Source organism: Ixodes scapularis, unplaced genomic scaffold (genome assembly GCF_016920785.2).
Source record: "Ixodes scapularis isolate PalLabHiFi unplaced genomic scaffold, ASM1692078v2 PGA_scaffold5__190_contigs__length_132052651, whole genome shotgun sequence".
Lineage (NCBI taxonomy): Eukaryota > Metazoa > Arthropoda > Arachnida > Ixodida > Ixodidae > Ixodes > Ixodes scapularis.
In genome coordinates this window covers 68360048-68384337 of record NW_024609880.1, presented here as the reverse complement: position 1 = coordinate 68384337, position 24290 = coordinate 68360048, and the positions used below count along the sequence as shown (strand labels likewise).

The window sequence follows — 24290 nt, the reverse complement described above, 5'->3', positions numbered from 1 at the left end:
TGCCTTGGACTTTTTTAAGCTATCGAACTTTTTTCCATCATGTTTATTTAAAACAGGCAGTTTTCACAACAAACAGAAAAACTAATAAATTGAAAAATTATTTGTCAGATTTCGTCCTGTGCACAACACATAACGAGGAATGTTTTTTTTTTCTTTTTATGCGGATTTTAAAACTCAAATATTAATATTTTCTAACTTTCTTTATGTACCCTGAATATATTGGGGTAAGGAACTTTCCTAAAATAGAAGATTAAACCATAAAATGGCAGCTATTCATCAAATATTCAGGACTTCTGTCCAATAAATGAACAAAACGAACCGTAAAAATAAGAACCGACACTCCAAAAATTCACGGCGAAATTAACAAGGGGTTAAAGCCTCGCTTACTGAAGCCTTCGAGAAAGTTAATCAGCTTACAAGAGGACCGGTAGACCCTTGGACATATGCCTCTGCATTTGTTTTTCCTTGTCACAGTTTGGAAGTAAGGCAAGAAAAAATAGTTCTGAATATTATTTTTTTTTTGTGTGTGCGTTTTATTGTTATCTTGATTCGCTTGATATTTTCTCTTGTCTTTTAAACTAGTCTCCGCGTTCCTAAAAAAAAAACTTATTTGTTTAATCATAAAACACAGCCGCTTAAACAAGTGTCGCGTTGAATAACGCGTAAATGTGTAAGCCACGCCCCTCGTTTCTTCAACAGTCAGTTACTCTAGTTTATATCAGTGCTTCCCGAGAGAACACGAAATAATTATCCTGCCACTGCTAATGTACTACTGACTAGAATATGGTGTTGCCTTCAAAACTATTATTCCAGCGTTGCGTTTTTCTGCACGTCTGAATACGATATGTTGAATTGCGTTGGGAACCATCGTGCTGTGATTTACTGCGCACGATATCTAGTCAAATAAGGCATCATAATTCCAGACTTTCTCGCATCCTGCTGACTACGATATCACGTCATCCTGGGGAGAACAGCCCTGACATTGATCCCGCATTGCTCACTGTGTCGCTTAAGTGAGAATTGATTTTAATTATTTTTTCACGGTGATGCTTTTGTTACATTAGAGAGCATTATCTTAAAAGTTTTGACATATTGTTCGCTACAATGTCGTATCACGCAAGCGAGAACTCTCCCACGCAAAAGAGAACTCTGCTAGCACCACTCTGTAATGTGTTGCTCACTATAATACCGTGTTACATTAGGCTAACCTGACGCTGTGTGAACACAGCTAAGCCCCTCAGGCTGGGTATGCCTTCGTAAAATCACCAGCTTCACACAACCCCCAGTATTTTAATTTAAGAACGCAGTGGAGAGTACTGAAATAGGTCACTTCACGAAAGGCAGAAGACGATTAAGTGAGTATAGTCAATGATAGCTTAAAGGGACCATGAAATTACCTTTTACTTTTGCCAGATAACTTTTACATTAAACCGTCAATGTTCGCTGAATGCCGAACCGGCATCCGCTTTCGTCTCGGTTTATTAACTTCTACACAAAACAATTCATGAAATATCGACTTTTTCTTTCTCTCCAACTGACCGCGAACGAAGCTGCGGCGTAATTTTGACGGCCGTGACGAAGCCTGTTTCCGGAACCGGAAGTTCTCTCGGCAGTAGGAGAGTGAAAGCGTTGGCGGCAGTTAGCGGCGGCGAGTTGGCGGTGTGCCGGTAGGTTTTACTGCGCTGATGGCGCTGATGTCACCGATGTATTTTCTGAATAGGCCCCTTTCATCGCCGCGATAAGCATGGACACATCGCAGCTGAGCGAGATTCAATTAGATATGTTGCGCTACAGCCACAGCATGGGACTAGTCCCATACACCGGTATGCCTGTTGGGAAGTGCGGCGAGTCTTCCGGTGAAGACTCCAGAAGTCAACCCAACTGTCATTGTTGGTAAAAGGCGGCCCGTGTCAGGTCGTTTGCAAAGCGACGTAGATTGAGACAAATGGCCGCGGCGTTTTTCGCGGCCTCGGAGATGCAGGAACCAGCCGACGTTAAAAAAAATACGTCTGAACTACGAGAGTGTCAGCAAGAGCCACGTAAATACCTGTTCACACTCGGAGCGGACGCCCGGGTTTGATGGAAGTGCGGTATTCGCGCTGTTGGTAACTGCTTTGGGACCAATCTTTTACGATTGGAACTTGATACTGACATGACACTCGGCTGAGGAAGGTTGGACCGGCATTGCACGTATACCTCCCACGAACTGTTATAGCTCGACAGTGACGTGCAGTCTGTCAGAATAAAAATGGCATACTAGTAACAAAATGTACATATCGTGTTACGAAGGTAATCAATACGGCGTTTACTTGAGCTCTATGTCACACAAAACAAGAAGATAGAATCTACGGGAGTCTCTTTTTGATTACAGTGTTCGTCAACACTGCCTCAGAAAACAAGGGGAAGAGATTGACCTCAACCCTTATTCAATAATTGAGGTCAGCGTTCAAAATACGGGAAGGGTCCACAAGGGTCGGGCTGGCATATTCCATTCAGCACGCCTGCCGGTCGTGGGCAGACGGTCTTGGCCAAGTGCCGTCGAAGCAACGCTGCGCCGGAGTCGGAGCGCCTGCTTCGGGGTGCCTGCTAGGCCTATCTGCCGAGCTCGCTTGGTCCCGGGTCGGTGAATTCGTGGCCGTTCTGGCTTTTCTCGGGTGTTTGTGGATCCAGCGTTCTTGTTCGTCGTGGTCTGTTTCAAGTACATTTTTCTTGCTGCTTGAAGTCGGGACACGCGAGAAGAACACGTAGAAAAATAAACGTTCCTTGATCGTCGCGGCGAGTAACTGAGCCCAACGCTGTCGGCCCTACCACCCCTGCTTCGTTTACCACACGATAGATGGCGCTTGGCTCTCAGCATTATAAAATTTGGCAATTTTCGTCACATCTCTAATTATGCTACAAAATCTGGATCTGAATATTATTTAACAAAACTTTTAGGAAACATTCGCCGGCTGTTTGTTGTTTACGATCGCGGTGCTGGTGAGGTAGGCTCTTACCCAATAGGCGACGTGGATTCGGCAGACGTGCAGCGATTCCGCGGATGCATTGCAGTGAGAAGGCAGAGAGCTTTCGAAGGAAAGAAGGCGCAAAAGAGTCCAGTTTTCTTTTCAAAGTTCTATAGCGAAGAATTTTTTTTCGCTTTCTATTTTTGTGTTTTTGTGTTTCTTTTCACACCTTTTACGACGGTCGGTGTATAAAATTCGATTTCAGAATCCTTTCATGTTCCCTTTAAGGAACGCAGGTCGTGGTCAATTATGTTCACACTTCTTGATTTGTAATCCGTTCTTCGGCAATATTATCGGCAAATGCAACAATAATATTGGCTTTGGAAGTATAATAAGGTCCGCGAGGCTTGTTATGCCGCGCGTTCTTTAAAGGTTCAGTGCCTATATTTAAACTTAGTTCCTTACATATTTTTTACACAGTTCAACGTAATAAACAGGAGTTTTTAAGCCCTTTTTGTGTCTGTTACACATTACTGACAGACGAAGATCATGGTGGTGTTATCGTTATTTATTGCTCAGAGCACAACATTGCAGTGTAATATTTTCCTTCAACGCAGCCAAAAAATCCACCGCTGCTATTCATCACCCTTTTATTCGTGTATCTCTGAAGATAAAAAGAAAGGTAATTTTGATAAAAACCTGGGTGATCCCGATTTTTAAAACGGTTGCTAGAGTGCAAAGGGTGCGAGATAATTTCTTGCGTGTTTATTCATCAGCTATTTTAAAGCCATCAGTTCAGAGCAGTCCGCTTGCATTATTTTCTTCTACCTTAAAGGGATACTTCAACGAAATTTGAAATATTCCCTTCGTGTTGAAACATAGGTTGAATATGATCCACAATATCCGTAAATGACAATCGCACGTTTGTATTTTGATCCTGGTGGCTGTATTTTTCGCTATATACGGCTCACTCTGGCAAGCGCTCGGAGAAGGTCCAGCGGAGACTGCTGTATCGCCGTACGGCTGCGTCACCGCAACCAGGAGCGGCGCGTTCCAGCGCATGCCCGTGCCGGACATACGTCACCGGCGCGGGAGGTAAAAAGAGAGCGCTTGCCAATAAACCATGTTTTCATGTCCCGGCCACCGGCGAGTCTGGTCGACGTTGCAGTGGCGACGAGGGTAAACCGATATGGCGGCACGCCCGCCGCAGTTCGACGAGACGGCAGGCACCTGGGGCACATACCGGGTCCGGTTGGAGGCGTACTTCGAGGGTCACGGTATCACGGACGCGGCGAAACGTCGCGCGTTGCTGGTGTCTTCCCTAAGTGACAACGTGGTCCGAATTCTGCAAGGCCGCTGTCAATCGGCGTCCATCAACAGCCTGTCCTACGCAGACGTGGTTGGCTATCTAGAAGAACACTACGACCCGCAAGCCAACGAGATTGCAGCTAGCTACTCGTTCTTCGTGCGGAAACAGGAAGAGGGGGAGAAAGTACAAGACTTTGTGGCAGAGTTGCGGCGGCTCGCGAAGCATTGCAAGTTCGGCGACACCCTGGACCGGATGCTGCGAGACCGAATCGTCTGCGGCATACGGGATGACGAAGCGCGACGGGTTTTGCTGACGCGTAAAACGTTGAGCCGGGAAGAGGCGGAGGAATTCGTAATCGCGTCTGAGATGGCCGATAACAACGTCAGGGCAATGCGAACGGCCCCCCAGGACTCAGCCGGCGGTACACATTTCGTCCAAGGTCGGCGGGGTAACCGGAGGCCCCCAAGACAAGAAACCAGCGGTGCGAATCGACGCGCCTGGTGCTGGAGGTGCGACGCGAACCACTCCGAGGACGACTGCCGGCACCGCAAGACCATATGCCACAGGTGCGGCACCAAGGGACATCTGGCGAGGGTGTGCAAGTACAGTCGGCCCAGCCAGCCAGGTGCGTACCCGCTGGCGGACATCAACACCGAGGAAGAGAGTGGCGAGGAAATGCTTCACGCCCTGGTGGCTCACAGTACAGCCAACAAAGACACGACGCCGCCGATAGAGCGGGATTTGCTATGGGAAGGCAGGAAGCTGCGAATGATTCTGGATACGGGCTCCCCAGTCAGCGTAATTCCCGAGAGCGCTTTCAAAAGACACCGTAAACGGTGGCCGGCCCTGGAAACGACCCCCTTACGCTTGTCGTGCTTCCTGGGGCCGCTGCCCGTTGTAGGCAAGATCACCATCAGTGTACAGTACGGACAGACGCAGGTGCGCAGCTCGTTGATTGTGGTGAACTGCCCAGGGCCGCTGCTTTGCGGTAGGAATACGCTGCGGGCGTTTTACGACGCAGGGGCACCGCTTCTAGAAACTGGGGCACCGCTTGGGGTGAACATGGTGCAGGCCGGCGCAGAGGGGCAGGACCTACTGGAAGAATTTGCAGACGTTTTCGAAGAGAAGCTGGGGTGCTGCCAGGGCCCACCAGTAAAGCTGTACAGGAAGGAAGATGCGCAACCCCGTTTTTGTAAGGCGAGGCCGGTGCCCTACGCGCTTCGCGACAAGGTGTCGGCGGAAATCAACCGCCTGGAGAAGGACGGCGTGCTCTCGCCGGTCAGCGTGTCGGAATGGGCTACACCTGTTGTTCCGGTAAGAAAAACGGCGAGATACGACTGTGCGGGGATTTTAAGTTGACGGTAAATCCAGCTACACACCTGGAGCGATACCCCTTGCCTAAAATTGACGACTTTTTTGCGGCGTTATATGGGGGGGAACTCTTCACCACGCTGGACTTACGCAACGCGTACAATCAGCTTCCTCTTGACGAAGAGGCTCGAAAGATGACTGTGCTGAACACGCACCAAGGCTTGTACTGTTACAATCGTCTGGCCTTCGGCATTGCGTCCGCACCGGCTCTGTTTCAACGGCGCATCGAGTCCCTCCTGCAAGGGCTCCCAAGGGTGCAAGTCTACTTGGATGACATCGTCATCGCAGAAAAGAAACACGAGACGTCGACACTCCGGCAGGTGCTGCAGCGGCTACGGGAAAACGGCCTGAAGTTAAACCGAGCCAAGTGCCGTATCCGGGAGAAGCAAGTGTCCTTTTTGGGCCACAGAATCGATGCCCAAGGTCTTCATCCGGAGCGGACCAACCTCGAGGCAGTGACCGAAGCTCCAAGACCGACCTCGGTAAGCCAGCTCAAGTCTTTTCTTGGGTTTGTCACCTATTACGCCAAATTTTTGCCCAACTTGTCAACCACCTTGGCCCCTTTGTATAGATTATTGGCAAAAAGAGCGCAATGGCAGTGGGACGGGGATCAGGAAAGGGCTTTCCGGAAGACTAAGCAGGCTATGGCCGAAGCTAAGTTCCTGGTTCACTACAACCCCCGGCAACAGTTACGGCTAGAATGCGACGCGTCGCCAGACGGCTTGGGTGCAGTGTTGTCACATCGCATGCATGGGAAAGACTACCCCATAGCGTTCCGGTCGAGAACGCTGACGAAGGCAGAGCGTAATTATTCACAGCTCGAGAAGGAGGCGTTGGCGCTGGTTTTTGGAGTTACCAAGTTTCGAGATTATCTGTTCGGCAACCGCTTTACGCTCGTCACAGACCACAAGCCGCTGACAGCGCTGTTCCACCCTGAAAGAGCAATTCCACAAATGGCGGCGGCTAGAGTACAGCGTTGGGCGTTACTACTCGCAGCCTACCAGTACGATCTCGAGTACCGAAAAGGAAACCACAATGGGAATGCAGACGCTCTTAGTCGTCTCCCGTTGCCGGCGCAGGAGGAGGGCAGCAGTGAAGTGCTCACGGAATATGTGCTGTACACGCGGGGGTGGGACGACCAACCTATGTCCGCCCAGCAGATGGCCACCCTGACTACGCGGGACAGCCTGCTTCGCCAAGTAAAAGCCTGGATTTACGCCGGATAGCCGTCGCACCTGCGCCCGGAGCAGCACCAGTTCCTACCGTACTTCAGCCGCAGGTAAGAACTCACAGTGAGCCACGACCTGGTTTACTGGGGGCATCGCGTAGTTCTACCGGAAGCTGCGCGAGCGTTCATGCTGACGGAACTGCATGATACCCACCCGGGAATGACTGCGATGAAGCGTCTGGCTCGCTCCCTCTATTGGTATCCTGGTCTAGACAAAGATATCGAAAAGCTGCTAAATAACTGCTCGACATGTATACAGTGTTGGACGATGCCCGCGGCACAGGTTCCTTCCAAGTGGCCGGAGACCCACCAACGGTGGTCCCGTTTGCACTTGGATTTCGCGGGGCCACTGGAAGGGTACATGGTTCTAGTACTGGTGGACTCGGAAACAAAGTGGATTGAAGCCATATCACTCAAAACAGCTTCGGCCGAGACTACAATTGGAGTGCTCCGAGAACTGTTTGCGCGTTTCGGAGTGCCACGAACAATGGTTTCCGATAATGGGCCGCAATTTTCAAGTGCAGCGATGGCACGATTTTTACAAGGGAACCATATACGTCATTTCACCACTGCGCCCTACCACCCTCAGTCGAACGGGTTAGCCGAACGGGCAGTACGCACGATCAAGGAGGGGCTAAAGAAGAACAGGGAAGGCTCGTTGCAAGATCGCATTTCCAGGTTCTTGTGTCCTTACAGATCTACCCCTATGAAAGAGGGCAAGTCGCCAGCCGAGTTGTTGTTAGGCTTCAGGCCCAGGACAAGGCTAACCGGCTTCTTCTCGAGGGGCGAGGAAGCACAGCACAGCGTGGTCGAGCCGCAAGCCCCGGCCACGACACCACCGCCATTTTCGCCAGGAATGCCGTTCTGGTCACGCCAGTTCCAGCCGAGGCGGAGATGGCTACCGGGGACTGTGGTCTCCAGTGAGGGTCGGCGCATGGTCACGCTACGCACACCGGACGGCCAACAGAGACGGCACCTGGACCAGCTGCGACCTCGAGACGCTTCAGGGTCCCCGGAAGGCGCTGACAAGGCACGTCGAGTCGCCGGCCGGTCGGAGGTGGGAGCAAGGCCGCCCAGCACCGACGAAAGAGAGGTCGCCACCAACGGCGATCCCGAGGTGACGCCCACAGCAGACCCGGTTCCTCTCAGGCGCTCTACGCGCCTGCGGAAGCCGCCGGACCGTTTGAACTTGTAGGGGGGAGGGGATGCTGTATCGCCGTACGGCTGCGTCACCGCAACCAGGAGCGGCGCGTTCCAGCGCATGCCCGTGCCGGACATACGTCACCGGCGCGGGAGGTAAAAAGAGAGCGCTTGCCAATAAACCATGTTTTCATGTCCCGGCCACCGGCGAGTCTGGTCGACGTTTCAGAGACCACCTGACATCCAACGCAATCGTGGCGTAGGTCATCTCGGGACGAGCAAAGCTGCAGCGAGGCTGACGTCGAGAGAATGGCCTAGTCGTTCCAGCCACCGAAGCGGCTGCTTTTGTATAAATTTTGAGTGACGGGTTAATCTTCTATAATCTTGTAGGGGGACAATAGCGACCTCTGCGACACACAAGAGGCATTCTCGGGATGAGGGGAGTTCCTCCTGCCCCTCTTCTCTCGTCGTGGCCGGAGGCGACACACTCACCGTCACTAGCTGTCAAGGTTCCTAGACGTGCATTATAAACAAGGGGTTAGCGACATCCACCAGGTGCTCTTTGCTAATCGTTTAATTCGTTTTAAAATTCCTTTTCGAGACTTTTTAACAAGATATTGGTATTTTCGATGTGATACTGGTCCTTTGAACACATGTTGACTAAAAAAATGAGCGCGGAATTTTCGTTGTAGTATCCCTTTAAAGTCGAGAGCTAAGGATTCTCATCCGGGTTGTTAGCTCTATCCTTAACATCTCTCAACTTTCTAGCCTCAGCCCTCAGTAAACATCTTTCATTGAAGCTCAAGAAAACAAAACCAGAAACAAACTTTCAAATAAGATAATATAAAATGTTTGTAGAAAGGTGCACCTTCTTTATAATTGAAGCATGAATATGATCTTGGATAAAACATACGCACCCTACCGTCGCCATAATTACGAATTAAGCTCCCCTCACCTTGCAAAATGTATGTTTTTTTTTGTTATATATATATAAGTAACAATGTTTTCAATTTTTGTTTAATAAAATTCAGGCATTACAAAATAGTGCAAAACAGTTTTGAAATCTTATTCGCATAAGTATATTTTACTGTCACTTTAGCTATTTTCAACTCCCCCCCCCCCCCCCCCCCCCCCAGTTAAGGAATGGGAATAGAAAGAAATGAAAAATAACTTAATGCGCTTAATGCCAGCAGAAAAATTTACAATATCAAGGCGAGCTATCAACTTCTGTGCAATTTTATTTTAGAATCTCGTTGTGGTGAATTAGGTCGATTTCTTTGACTTCAGTTGAAGTTATAAATTTAAATAATATGTTACTTAGAGTTAGCATCACAGGAAACGCATACTGCAACTTGGTGTATTTATCATATTGATTTCAGGAAAGCTAAACCAGGCTGATCGATAGAAAGGTATATAAATTCGCAGGTGTTTATTGCGCTAGGCAATTAACCCTTGGCCGTTCAAGTTTTTTTTTTGTTTCCAAAAGATATTTCCCAATGGTTGGATTTAGTCTGGAACAAAGTATGGTACAAAGAAAGGGTCAATACACTGGTTCATTCTTCCTTATTTTACGAAAGCCCTAACAGTGCTTGCGAGCTGTTCAGGCTCAGAAGTATCGAATCAAAATACTGAAGGCGATGAGCTGCCGCCTTTCTTCCATACTGTTTTATTTTGGTGCGTCCTCTTCCTCAACGTTTCGGCGGTTCCAGCTTCCGAACCAGGTGTACTTCAGAAAGCTTCTTCATGGCACCCAGCCGAAAATTCCAGTATACCTTTTCACTGTCTGAATTATTGAACTGACAATCTAACTGCAATTGTTTCTGGAAACCTGAACTCCAGATTGCTGACAAAGGAATTTCTGAAAACCTCTAGTCCAGAGAGAATCCTGACAGAATTCCAGTTCTATAATTCAGATACCAAAAAATTATACGGGGTTTCTTGACAGGGATGGTAAGCTAACTAACTTAAACTATAGATAGCTGTGATTGCCTATACTCGTGCTCCATTGATGAGTTCACTCAGGGACCTTGTTCACAAGGAATGTATGCACCGATTCATTAATCATGAACAGAAGCAAGTTATAAATGGAAGCAATATACAAAAACTCACTGAGGCTGAAAATCTGCTCAGACGCAGGAACCTCTGTTTTTTTTAGAAGTGCTAAGCGTCTGCGCGAGGGATACTCCGCAACCAGCGGTAGCCTTTTCGGCATGACGTCAGAAACATGATCTGGTGCATGCTTTAGGTGGCACGCTTAATCTAACAAAATGTATTAAAATACTAAAATAAAATAAGATGAAAGGTATTATGCAACAAAACGGCGAAGTATAAAAGGAGTGTTTACACGCGTAAATATATCTGGGTTCCCTAACTCTGAGCATTCGCTTTAACATAGAGCTGCAATCGAGAGCAGTTGTGTTATTGTTATACGCTATGTTCAGTGGCACAGCAATATAATGGCTCCCTTGATGGATGCTCCAACTACCCCCTATAAAAGTAGATCGAGCTCTTACAGACGATCTGTGTTTGACCTTCGCAACAGAGTTATTTTTGCAGGGTCAGCTTAGGGACGCCCTTCAGTTATATGATCACTGTTCTCCGCCTTGAACACATATTCGCGACTCCAGCGACCTATAGGGGGCGCCACCACCAAACAAACATGGCGGCTGAGTCCAGGTCGCGTCGGCTCGGCCGGGCCGCCTGAACAGGTGGCGCGTCCAATTTAACCAATTTTCTTTTGTTCAATGAACAATTTTATAGGTATTTGAACTGAGACGGTTAAGTGTAGCCGGTGCGCATAAACTTCCAGAGCTTAGTTTTATTTTCCCGGTGTTTTTTGTTATTTCATGTCAGACTTTCGTTGCGGAGATTTCGTTCAAAACCGAAACTATGGGCTCTGGAGAGACGGTAATATACTAATCAGTTTTGATCATCTAAGGAAAGCTGCAATGACTGCAGAATTCTTTCACTGACAGTAATTTTCAGCCAACTCGCATGCCTCGACCATGCGACTGCATGGTCGAGGCGCTTATGTGACCGCACTTATGTGACCGAGGACACTTGTGTGACCGCGAAATCGAGCTTTTGTGCGTATCCGCGTTTAAGAAACAGCTCGGTCAACAACACAGGCTGCACGAAAATTACAGAAATTAAGCAAGCGCTTCTTGAGTCAAGGAGCATGTTAACCCGCCGGCACCCCACTAAGCAGCTGATACTCGCATTTCAACTCAGGTTTTAGTAGCAATCGAGAAGTCATTTTGACGAGCGGGTTATGTATTATATTACGTACTACGTCCCACTAAAGCGATATTAGTATATTCTTCGGTTTGAAAAATGAGCTTAGTTAACCAGCGATTAGGTGAACTGCTCAATAAAAGTATATTTGACAGACAGGGGTACTAAGTTAAACTTAGCCAAATAGTTTTAGCCGGCAGCACGGAGACGAATCCGGACGAACTGAAGAGAGCCTTCATTGGAGATTCACGCAGAACCTCTCTGCATTGAACTTGACTTCAAATCCTGAACGGATCAAATAAGTATTTTTGTGGCCGGTCAACCTGAGCAATGTAGACGTATATTGCTGCTGGCTTAATTCGACGGGGGTATAATATAAATATTGGAGGCACAATAGATCATAATGCCGTGACAGCTTCTAACGTTGCGAGATGCGTCTCCCACCTTTTGAAAACAGATAATTTCCCTCATTCACCATTTGCAGCGAGCAGGTTTTCCTGAATCAAGTAATTGCGAAATCAGCCCAACTCCTTCAGAGTGGTCCAGAGGCTTTTTCGGCGAAAAGCAGCCAAGATGAATATCCAGCGCACCGACCGGCGTGGGTGGCTCAAACTTGAAGCTAATCGAACACAATTTAAGAACGGCAGCTATCGTACCTTCCCATTCACTTGACTGCAACATTGGTGTTCCTCCAGTGAAATGCCTCGTCTGTCGTCCTCCCACTGTTCTACATTTTTATAAAGAAACTCCTTATCAGTTATCAAGTAGTCGTCACTTTGATAGTGATTTGAGGCAGACAAGAAATCGAAACGTTTTTCCGCGGTTCCTCCCCATCCAAGAAATCGAAAGCACGCGATCGTGTGTTGTGGAGTAAACGGGCTTTCAAATACGTGATGGGTGGGAAAAATCTACTGAGGCTTCACCACACTAATGAACACTCAAGCAAACTTAAGAAATTTTCGGACCTTCGTGAAATTACACTGTTCGCCATCGCGCCGACTACACGTGTCCGCGAAAGCCACCAGAAACGCGGAGGGGCGCGGAGCGACCTGGACCGGCTGGTTCCCGGTTTTCCCGCTTGGTGGCGTCCGTTTTGCTGGAGTCGCGAATAGATGTCTGCTCTCTTGAGTTCTGTCTAATGGACGTCAGGTAAACGTGACGGGCCGTCCATTAGGCAGAACTCTTATCTGGGTTGGCGTTTGATCTTTAGATTCTCTTCTTAGGCGTACGCTATCTTGAATCGCTTATGCACAAAAAGACGAGGACTTGCAACTCCGTCTCTCTTTGATGTCGCAGATGGGCTCAGTCTCTTCACGATTTTTGTCTGCATTATGCAGGCAACACGTGCCGAAGGATTGAGTAACATTCTGCGAGTTCTGTGGTCAGTGCTCCCAGAAACTGAAAAAAGAAAAAAAAAAATGCCTCTTGCATTAAGTGAAAAAAAAAATGTTTGTTTTGAAAGGTTACAGTGGGGGGGGGGGGGGGGGGGGGATCATACGGGCTTCTCTAGTTTATTAAGTGAAAAAAGAGCGTCAGTGGCAGAGATTTATTTGAGGGTTCTTTATCTTCTCATTTTATTGTATTTTATTTAAAAATATATATAAGGTGTTTGAAATAAGCAGGCTCGATCTAATATTGGCCGTAAAAATCGGCGCCTCCAACTAGTAATCTAAACGTTTCAACAAATATGTATTTCACAGGTCGGTTTTATCTTGTAAAATTACAAACTGTAGCTCCCTCTCGGTAAAAAAAAGAAAAAAGGCCAAACATCTTGCCACGATTAACGGCAGAAGGCGACGCAAACGAACGAGCCGAGTGGAGTGGTGCGTTTGGCGCACGTATTGATAGATGACGTCCGGAGCAGCGTCGGAAAGTGTAGCCGACCAGCAAAAAAAAAAAAAAAACACAAAAAAAAAACAGACGACACTTAGACGAAATTCGTCGGCAGCAAGAACGCAGTCGTTACGCAACTGCGATGTCGTTTACTTCACGTTTGGCTGATACTGACTGCACTTTTTTAAACAGAGACACATTACAAAAAGATTATGTTAATTTCATTAGACCACGGTCGTCGCGAGCAGTCTCAGTAAGGAGGTATAGCGCCGTCTATCAATGCGTGCGTCAAACGCACCCTGCCACTCGACTCGGTCGTCTGCGTCGCCGTCCACCGTTTACACTGGCCAATCATTTGGCACTAGGCTTTATAGAAAAAAGGCTCGGGGTACACTTAACACTTCTTATGAGTTGGGAATGCCAAAGCATGCATGTTCCGTCTGCGGCGTACTTGCGTCGAGGGCCGAGCGCGCGCTCCAGCTCTCCTCGGCGCGCTGACCTTGGGCGTGGAGCGGTGGAACCGCTGCCTCGTAGACACGCAGCGCCATAGGGTGGCGGTCGTTGAAATTGACGCACAGCGGCCAATGGGGAGCTCGTTCCTTGAAACTATGACACACGCCAAGCAATGGGGCCGAAGCCGAAATCCATCAGCTTCACCCCGCTCCTTTGGGTTCGGGGAAACCAGGTGCCGTTTGGCTAGGCCTTTCGCGTGGTTTCAAAGCTGGGAGCAGGCTTCACTTGCTTCACAGCTTAAGCTTAGACGCAACCGACATAATGAGCTAATGGGACCAATCAAGCAGCGTCAATAGCACAAGTTATTGAGCCTTTTTGTCCATGATTGGTTCATCGATGATAGAACATGTACAAAAACTTGACGAACAACATTATGGTTTCCTTTTGACGCTATCTCATTGGTCCCATCAGCTCGTAGCGTCGGCTGCGTCTGGACTTAAAATATTAAAAAAAGCAGAAACACACAGAACAAAAGGCTGTTTTTTTTTTCAGGTTTTTGGGGAAGCTGTAACGAGTAACGTATTTATTTGGAGTAACAGGTAGGTAACGTAAGTACGCAACGCGTTACTGGTTTGAGGAAGTAACCGAATACATTACTACTTTAACACAAAAAGTAGCGCGTTACCGGTAACGCCGTTATTTGTAACACGTTACCGACAACAATGATTGGACACGAGGGTTGCGTCAGCGTTCGCCGTAGTCTCGCATCCAATCATAGGCTTAGTGCCCGAGAAATGGCGACTGCCAATGTTGTTTGATGGTCCTTTGAAATGTATCTATTAGCCGGGCAAAGGACACAAATTTGAAGATGCATATCTCGAAATGTTGGCGGGTTAGTTGAATTCTGCAAAATAAAACAGCCACTCAATATCTCCGCCATGAAATGGTTAATATAATCACAAACACTGGTTGCAATAAATAAAGAAGTATATCGGTGAATTTAAGATTATTGGGATATTGACAATTTCGGGTGCTTCCCGCACTTTTTTCTTTTAATGCCTAAAATTAGTTTTGAAGTTTGCCGTTGGATGTTTTGAGTTGGATGTAGAAAGTTCAACAGGCGCTGGCATCAGAAATGTCGGAAAACATTTCCTACCAGTTTAATGCGAACGCTTAAAAATAATGAAACAAAAATATTTCTGGCAGGACAGCAGCCGATGTGGGCAAAACCGCCTTACACCCCCGAAAAAAGACAACACTAATACGAGTTAAACGTTTGGTAGTGCACGAACGTCTACTTGAAAACATAGATCTTCATGTCGTATTATTGTATTACAGTCTCTAGAGTAATTTGCTGATGGCTGATCCACTCCTAACAACTATAGTTGAATGATGAATGATGTTTAAATTTGTAATTCTTATATGAAGCAAAGTCAGCGAGTTTTCATTTTTTTAATCATGAATACGACAAACATTACAGTGAATTACTCGTTAACAAATTCGGTTTTCTGCGCAGCTCCTATTAATGTCGGCTTTCAGCAGTAATCTAGACTTTCTATACTGTGCATGGTATTTTAGACCATTTAGTATCAACTCTGCATCATTCCTTTCCTTACAATATATTATTGTATAACATAAATAGGGCTTGGTATGAATAAAAGTAAATACATACAATTGTAGATAAAGCTCTTTTTTTTAGTGTGATTTACCGTCAAATGTAAACAGGAATCCTTTGCGTTCAAAAACCGCGATAGCGTCTGTTTGAAACAACGATACATGACAAAAATGTTTGACCAATAAAACTACGCGACATGGAACTCTAGTTTGCACTCTCAACCAAGGTCTATGAATATATATTGGGAGCTCGAAAGCCCCAGACTCCAAATAGCTCTTTCTTTGAGCGTATGTTTGCTTATTCCACACTTTGCTTGCCTGTCCTTTACGTCACGAGCGCAGTTTATACACTATCGCGTAGATGTGGCAACTCTTATGAGACAAAAAAGAAGTCGAGTTTTGCGCCAAAAACTGCATCGCGATATTTTCTTTTTTTTTTTTTACTTTTTATAGGTTGGAAGGAAGCACCGTGGGGTAGTCAACTTTGATCGAGCCAGGCGTTTGTTGACTCGACGGACATTGGGCTTTGATATGGTCCAATAAAGGCGTCTTCTGATGTCTCCGTTGCACCGTATGCAAACTTTGACGCCGCAAAGTTTGTTGTGTTTCTCATCTTTCTCGTCTTGACGGTGTTCGACCGGCTGAAATATGGAAAAGTCTATGGTGAGAGGTTGGAAGAATATACTCTTGCGATTTCAGAATTATTTTTCTAAACTTCAGCTAGATCAAGAGCGGTGCAGCTGATATTGACATTACAGCAGATTCTGTTTGTTGTTTCATGACGCTAAACCGGCGAATGCCGTACTCCCTGTAGTAGAAGTTATATTTAAGAATCTAAGATTTGGTGGCATAACCGCTAGTATAGGCCGACAAATGTTCACACCCAAAAAATATGAATGATGTAGCGAATTATTTTTCAGACAAACGGAGACGTAGATAACGGGGTTGGAAATAGATATGCACTACAGTGAATTATTTATAAACGAGTGTACAAAAAAATCAGATGAAAAAAATGTGACTAATGTCACGGGACCAAGTTCCAAAAAGGGGGTTGTAGGTTTCTTAAAGGGCAACTCCGGTCCATACTTTCAATTTTGGGATTATGACTGTTTTTAGTGCAGTCAGCGTCCCTGAATTGCAAGGTGTAATTTTTTTCTCGTTATTGTGCGTAGTTTTAAAAATATCGACGCCTGAAAGTTTTGTTTGGGGCGCGGCCAACAAAACTGAAACTAGCCGCTCGAGGCCCCGGCAACACTGGAAATCAGCCGCTATGTGAACGTGACGTCACGATCGTTCTCGTTCAACGAGTACGCAGGCCGAGCGCCACCTACCTCTGTTGCGCTAGCCGTCTAAAGATAGGAGGTAAGCTGATTCTGTTTTAATTCTGTATACGTGGTAGTTATCGACCATATGTAGCAAGAGTTAGTGCGTCTAACCAAAAGCTAGCGGCTGGAAAACCCGTGAACTCGTACGGTGCCGTACTCGGCGGCCACCGCCGTGCGTGCGCTATGCCGTACTCGTCGCTTGTATACCCAAAAGCTATCGACTGTAAAACAAGTGAACTCGTTCGGTGCCGTACTCGGCGGCTGTCGCCGTGTGTGTGGTCTTCCGTACTCGTCGCTAGGCCTAAATTGTCATCTGGGCTCCGTGGATGGGGCGGCGTTGCTTTACGCCGCGCTGCCAGTGACGTACCAGTACTGGGGGCCCTCTCGTTTTCGCGCTGCGGGTCAGTCTCAGACACGAAGGTTTGGGGCTCCGGCGCGGGACGCGGCGCCCGAACACACGTGTGCTGGGCTGAACACGACTGCTTTTCGTTCTTTTCTCCTCGGGTGCGTAAAAGCCGAAGTCCAAAGTCCACTCGTCGAACAACGTTCATCCCCACCTTCACCAATTTGCGGTCCGTCGGACACTTGTGAAAGAGCACCTCCGTGTTGCGCAGAGGATTGTTTGAGCAGCCCAGAGCGCTACAAGTTGCACTCGGCATCTTTTGAGGAACAGCTGGGCAGTCTTGGGCGCACCGAGTTGCTCGCTAAAACGAGTCTTTGAGTCCTCACAAGCAAATAAACAAAAAGCTATACCGAAGCTACACGGGCTACAGATAAAGGCCCGTTCACACTCTTGCGACCGAGTACGACTGAGAGCGACGAGATCTCTTACAACTTCCTAAATGTTTTTAGAATGAGGGAACACACTGGCATTGTGGCGCCATCTATGCGGTGACCCAGGAACTGCATTTCACAAGAGCGAAGGTTTTGCGGGATTTCCGAGGTCAAATATGCGTAATACACATAGAAAGACTCGTTTATAACATTGACAAAAGTTTTTCGAGCCAAGAAAGAAAGGATAATGCGCGAGAAATAAAAAAAAAATATGCCGGACCGCCGAGTTTACACTGCTCCCCAATAGATGGCGCCAGTGTGTTCTCTGGTTTAAGAAGTTTTAAGGAACCCAGGTTTAAGAGGTCGCAAGAGTGTGAACGGGCCTTAAAAGCAACGGCTAAACACGCCCATCATAAGCCGAAGTAGCGGTGGTAGCGGCTCAAAGAAGCGCACTCCGCGCAACGCCCGCACCGGGGGAAAAAAAGAGGACGATACGGACGTCACGGCCCAATGTTGCTTTAGCGATCGGCAACCCGCTGGCCGCCCGCTAAGGAGCAGCGACTCGCGGCGGGTCGCATTTTTGTTACCGGCATTAGTTGAGAATGCGACGTCCTACGGACGTAATATTTTGGCCGGAGCCGTATTTTGTGTCACTACAGCGATACCAGTAATTTATTTCATTTTGAGTTTTGGCCGGAGTTGCCCTTTAATAACGATTTATAAACTTAAGATTTTGATAAAGATAGATGAGGCTTTTACATATAAGGTGAATTACAACCGACAATGCGCATTAACATACCATAAATGTCAATGAGGGAGTTTACCGTCATCCGTAACAAACATAATGCATTAATCAATTCCACTAGAGATAAATACTGCGTTATATAAAACAAACAGAAGAGACAATACAGTTGTCGATGTCTGACCGTTGCTACCGATTGAAGCGAGGCAACGGACGCTCTTGAAAGCATAATAAATATCACAGAAAAAAGAGTGAAATGAATACGAGGTCCAGCAGAATAATACACTACATCACAATGCAGATAAATATAAAAGAAAGAAAAAAAACTTCCCTGTCCTACGCCACGTATCAGCTCATTACTGAACTTATCACTTCCGCGAAGTCGGTGCGGATTCCATTAACACTTTGGTAGCATCGTTGAACACACGGAAAGTATCATTAACTTTTGGCCTTATCGACGTGCCGCTAGCCGCGCGAAAATGTGTAGGGATCAATGTATTTTGTAGGTTTTGACTGAGCGTCACTTTCCACTTATGGTAATGGAAAGAGTGACTGAACTTGGGTAAACTGCAAGCACTCAAAGTAAATATAAATCGCCGAAACGACTTCTTTTACGCTGGCCGTAGAGCCTCGTTTATCAAAGCTGATACGTTGCGGCAGTCGTAGAAATAATCTCCTTCAAGCAAGAAAAAGTAGTTAAGAAATTCTTACTAGATCTCTACGCCAAAGGAAAAGCGTACATGACCATCAAAATAGTAATACTTTTCACGCACCCCCAATACCCTCGAAGCAATTTTTATCTTGGTTGTTAAGGCCATTATATGAATTTACACTTAAGCGCCACTGGAAACATATTTATCGCTAGCGCTTTGGAATGAGGTTCGTCCTTCACTCTCACTGAGGTAAATACCTAGCACAGATCATAAACGCGCAAATGTGCCTAATTATTATGCATAGTGAATGATACCAGAACAAGGTTGAGTTACTCTAAGGTGATCTATAAGCACGTGAATGGAATTCGCTGTGAAAACATTGAAGAAGACACCTCCGCACTACCAGCATGTCGTTTCTGTTGTGACGATCAAACGTTCTTTTTACTTAAGTGCGACGGCGTGCAAAACGCCACATGACTTACAGGACGCAATACAAAACCAAAACGCGTTTTTTTTTTTTTTTTGTGACATTTTTACAGGAAGTGGAGCGATTCCTCGTTCGATTTTAGGACCAAGCGGATTTTTTTTCCAGTCGCGCACCTGTCACCTATAGCTGTGTTTGGAGATTTGTATTTGTTCTTTGTCCCCTTGTTCCCTTTCCCATGGATTATTATCGTTATTATTATTTTTCAGATCGCTTCCACCTTGGCATTAATTGCATTATCACCGCGTATTCTAGCAAATATCTAGATCCACGAATCTGCAGCAAAATTACGTCCTTATAACCGAAAAACAAAAAGCGACACCTAAAATTTTTTTTTTTTATATTACCTTTCTTGCGCAATATGTACGTGTTCAAGGATCACTTGGTATGGGAACCTGCTTTCCGCGTTCGTTGTTTTGTTTCTTATCTTTCTTTTTAACAAATTATTTTTTTATCTGTCTCCCGAATTCCGACCAAAATTGTTGCAATTAGTTTTGTTGTTAGATTTCTTTTATATGTGCGTGTGTCCGTGTGGAGCGTGCGTGCGTGCATGCGTTGTGCTTGCGTGCGTGCGTGCGGGCGTGAGCGCGTGAGCGTGTGTGTGTGTGTCACCACTCCTTGCGTACAGAGACAAATTATTTTACAAACATGACGCGGCGATAATTTTAAAGGTGATTATTAATTCGTCGTTCAACCTCGTTCTCGTCCTAAAAGTCTAAACCATTTGCACAGAATGCTTACCCGCTTCACAAAAACAACTGCCTTAACATGCTCACAAATTTAACGGCTGAATCAATCTTAATTACGACACACGTACGCTACATATTCAAACAGGAACTTCACACTTGTGTGCTTCCCTTTTTTTTTGGGGGGGGGGGGGGGGGGAGGAGGAAGGTGGGCAGCAGCTTAAAAGTTCGTTAAATATAATATTCGGTGAAGCCGTAAAAAAAAAATGCGTCCATTCTTGAGTTGCATCACAATAACTTCGAAACATTTACTTAACACATAATGCATGAATATCATCAAGTGTCACGTCGCGTATTACCATGGCGTATGGGTTTACAAATCCTGTCAGGAATCACATTTAATCACTTCATTAACATTGTAGACACGTTTTGCATTTAGTAGATTGCCTAGTTTCTAGCAGCGCACAAAGGCAGCGTCGTTGTAGTAACATCGGATATCGCTAAACGTTTCAATTGAAAATGTGCGTGCACTGAAAGGGCTCCTCTCTAACTTTTAAGCGAGCTGTGGATAAGCAAGGAACCTAAAAAAATCACAATATGAAGTTTAAAGTTTCTAACCTCGGATCTGCAGTGCGTCCACACACCAACCAGATTAAACTCGAAGAAAAGAAATATGATGGAGCGACTAGATTCAATTCAACCCGTTGGGATATCATGGCATACACAAACAACACGACATTAGGAATCAGTAAAAAAAACTCCCACGCTAAAGTTTGCAAGGCCGCAGGGTCTTTTAAAGCCGCATTTTTGCGAGTCGCCGTACAAGGCTTAGAGCTCCTCCAGCGAAACTCGCCGAGTCCCCAGTCGGCAGCAAGAGAGGACATCGCAACCGCAGGTACATCGAGCTACACAATGGCTTTGCCGAGTCGCGGATTCGCGTCATGCCAGAAGCTCCGAGAGATTGACGCGCCATGCAAGCCTCATGTTGAAGCGTGACTTGAATCAGTACGTTCTGCCCGAGAATATATTACGTAAATTAAATCGAATAAAAATAATCCACGGAAAATAGGCACCCCGGACAAAAAAGAAAAAAATGGAACGCCTCATATTCTAACAAGAGGGTCGAACGAAAACAAATTTAGTTTAAGATGATATTTTCTTGACTGATTTTGTTTACGGAACTCCTATCACGCGAAGCCAACGTTTTCTTTTGTGAAGAAAAGGATTTGAAGAAAAACAAATTTGGAGACGTGCGGAGGTGGTCGTAAAATGAACCATAGAAATAGCCATCGGTAATAAAAGAAACGCAAGGCACGGCACGAGTGACCCAGCTTATTGAGAAAATATTATGGGGTCGTATCGAAATGTGTAATGAAATAAAGCTTCCCGCCACGTAAAGTGCCGGAAATCCCAAATGATGCCGAGCAGGAAAACACCGCTATTTCCGGTATCTAGTCGCTTAGGTTGTTGCGAGCGGAAATTTACGAAATAGCCTGAGGTTAGGCGAAAGAAGCCGAAGTTAGGCGAAATAAATGGAATATCACCATTTTTATTATTACTCTGATTCCTTACGTATCTTATTTCCGGCTTTGCTCTTCCTACAAACGAACAAACACACAGACACACGCACACACACAAAGAGATACGCGCGCGCACAGACACACGAACAAACAGCAAGTCCTAACAAAACCTGAAAGTGGTTCTAAACCAAGCAAAAGAAAACGTGATAAAAAAAAAAAAAAAAGTCTAAAACCATTGCGCGCTATTGAAGTTGGCATATATTACGAATGAATAGATGTATAGACCACTTTTCAGAATTGCCCGGGTCAATATAATGATTTTTCGGGGATGTTCAAAAGGTGTAGAAGAATTATTGGCTTCCATTTGAAATAGAACGGCCACATGTCACCTCTACGGCACGAATTCTGCTACATTCTTAGGAAGCCAAGTTATTTTTACATATCTGGCTCCGTAAGTGATGACGTCAAAACTTGGCGCTCTTCTCCAAACACACCGTTGCTAGAACCTTTGTTATGAACCAAATGGGACTCGACGTGAGGTTAGAAATTACCTGATAAAAAAAAAAAAAGTAAATAATTTTTTGTAAGCAATGCGTCTTCTCAATAAAGAATCATGAAGACTTTTGTTCTATCGTATCACTAACCTTACCACCGTAAAGCGATGACAAAAGTCCGTAATAAAGTTTTACAACCGGTTGTGCCTTACTAGCAGACGACAGGATGGCCTTGCGGGTTCTGTGGTTCTTTCTGAGCGAGTACGCGACTACGTTGAATGAAGTTGGTGACGTTCAAGGAAACTTCCGTTCTCGAGGTCAAAATTCTGTGGGATTTCGGACCCGAAGAGTGCCCGTGCACAGCTTTGATCAACGCTCGAGATGCTCGAGCGCGAGACCGCCTTGACGTGGAGGTCGCTTCTGCAATATTTGTGAATGTGAAAACACTATAAATCCGAATCACGCACGGCGACCACGCGAAGTATATCAAGGTCGAAGCAAAGGCCCGCACACGTTTCAAGGATTCCTGGTAGAATAGTTGCTTCAGCGCATATTTGTGTGATAAAGCGATTTATCCGTAACAATGTATATACTAACTTACCTGATGTTATGTTTTAACTATTTCTCTATTTGGGGTCTTACATAAACCTGAAGAATCGGTAGTATTGTTTCTCAGTGGGATAATTACAATCAAGTACATAATACGCACCCATATGCGAGCCTGAAAAAATAAATTTTGGGGTCTCGAACCGCTCATGTTAAAGTCAAAATAATTGGTCCCTTGTTAAAATGCACGTCATCTTCAAAATCAAAAAGATGGCCCGAAGCTGCTTCTAACAGATGTTTTTCTAGTTGTATTTTTAGCAGATTTTGCTTGTGAATATTTTCGTCAGACAGCATTCCGTGTCACACGTAAATACAATTGGGTAATATATACCTGATAAGTTTTCTTAGAGCCCGCCACGTTCTCCAATAAATACAGGAGCATTATTGAATCAGTATGCGAATGATTCAAACAGTTGCAGACGACATACACTTAAGTCATTCCGCACAACAATTTCCACATGCTTTCGCCGTCTGCAGCAGGCATCTCGAGACATCTCGAGGACCGAAAGTTGTTGTCGGAAATATTTCGGAAACACCCAATTCTCGGCAAACTTCTGCCGTAATTAGTGTCAAACCTAAGCTTCATTCATCTATTTTTTTAGACGTTTAAGTTTCATGTCGAATTTTCAACCAATCCTTCTTTCGGAGCAAAATCGAGTCTCATGTATTCGTCCTAAACAACGCCCCTAGCAACTTTCGGTATGGAGCAGCGACGTCACACTTACGGGGTCAATTGTTCATGTGGACGCCACAAACGCCCTGTCAACATCATCAATATAATCATCATCCTGCATAAATTTTGGCGAGCACGTCCCGCGGTACTGTTCCGTCATCGAGTAGTACGCTCACATTCTCTATCAAATAGCTCGTTTTCAGTTATCAATCGCAAAACGAATACAAATGTTCATTTTAAAAATAATCATAAACAAGCGCAAGAAAAAACATTGTTGACACAAAAATTGTCGCTCGCAGGCGTTTCAGGTCAAGACTGGTATAACGTAATGTCTGTGGACAAAGACTAATTGAGTTTAATAGTGCATTCATATGGATGACCAAGCTTAAGAAAGTGAAAAGTAGCTTATATATATATATATATATATATATATATATATATATATATATATATATATAAAACTGAGAAGAAAAAAACCCTTAGTGAAAAACAGCAACAACGGACGATTTAATCTTCGACGTTTCGGCCGGAGTCCGGCCTTCGTCAGGAAGTCATCCTGACGAAGGCCGGACTCCGGCCGAAACGTCGAAGATTAAATCGTCCGTTGTTGCTGTTTTTCACTAAGGGTTTTTTTCTTCTCAGTTTTATACCCACGCCTTCGGCCTCCCGCCACCATGCCCGTTATATATATATATATATATATTATCTTGGAAGGTTCGGATTGAAGTGAAACTTGTATTTCCGATTAATGAATGTTGAGGATTCAACCGTTGGCTGTGTGTTGTTATCAGATATAATGCAGTGAAATCACATAAATTGATGTATGAATGTCCACAGACGTTCTGTGGCATTCCTCTAACACACTATCAAACATAGATATTATATTATTATGGACACTATGCTAAGACCGACTTGATATAATGTCAAGAGACATCAAGTCAAGAGAGATCTAATGTTCCTGGAGGTTATGATGTTTCCTCTAACCATCAGAACTGCGCCATGACTCGGATCAGACACTTGCTAGCATGCTAGTCCATTAAAAAAAACACATACACACACACACAGAGGCACGCAGCCGTGCACCATCAATAACTTTTTTTTGCTATTTTAGAAACGACCCAACTTGCTTTAAAACTTATCTTGAACACAGATCAATGTAAAAGCCAGGTGACAAATTCATCAACTCATACAAAAATACTAGACTGA

General features: G+C 45.5%; 1 protein-coding gene across 1 annotated transcript; it reads left to right on the top strand.

Annotated features, from left to right (window-relative positions):
- The first annotated feature begins 5677 nt into the window (after nt 1-5677).
- On the top strand, nt 5678-7777 carry LOC120849003 (uncharacterized protein K02A2.6-like). Its single transcript, XM_040221086.1, has 3 exons — nt 5678-6107; nt 6705-6724; nt 7708-7777. Exons 1-3 carry the CDS (start codon nt 5760-5762, stop codon nt 7775-7777), a joined length of 438 nt encoding a protein of 145 aa, XP_040077020.1. The 5' UTR covers nt 5678-5759.
- Nucleotides 7778-24290: the final 16513 nt, after the last annotated feature.

Coding starts and splice junctions, on each gene's coding strand:
- LOC120849003 (XM_040221086.1), top strand. CDS start 5,760: ATGACTGTGCTGAACACGCACCAAGGCTTGTACTGTTACAATCGTCTG. Junction 6,108..6,704: donor AAGCTCCAAGACCGACCTCG/GTAAGCCAGCTC, acceptor TTGCCGGCGCAG/GAGGAGGGCAGCAGTGAAGT. Junction 6,725..7,707: donor GAGGAGGGCAGCAGTGAAGT/GCTCACGGAATA, acceptor CATTTTCGCCAG/GAATGCCGTTCTGGTCACGC.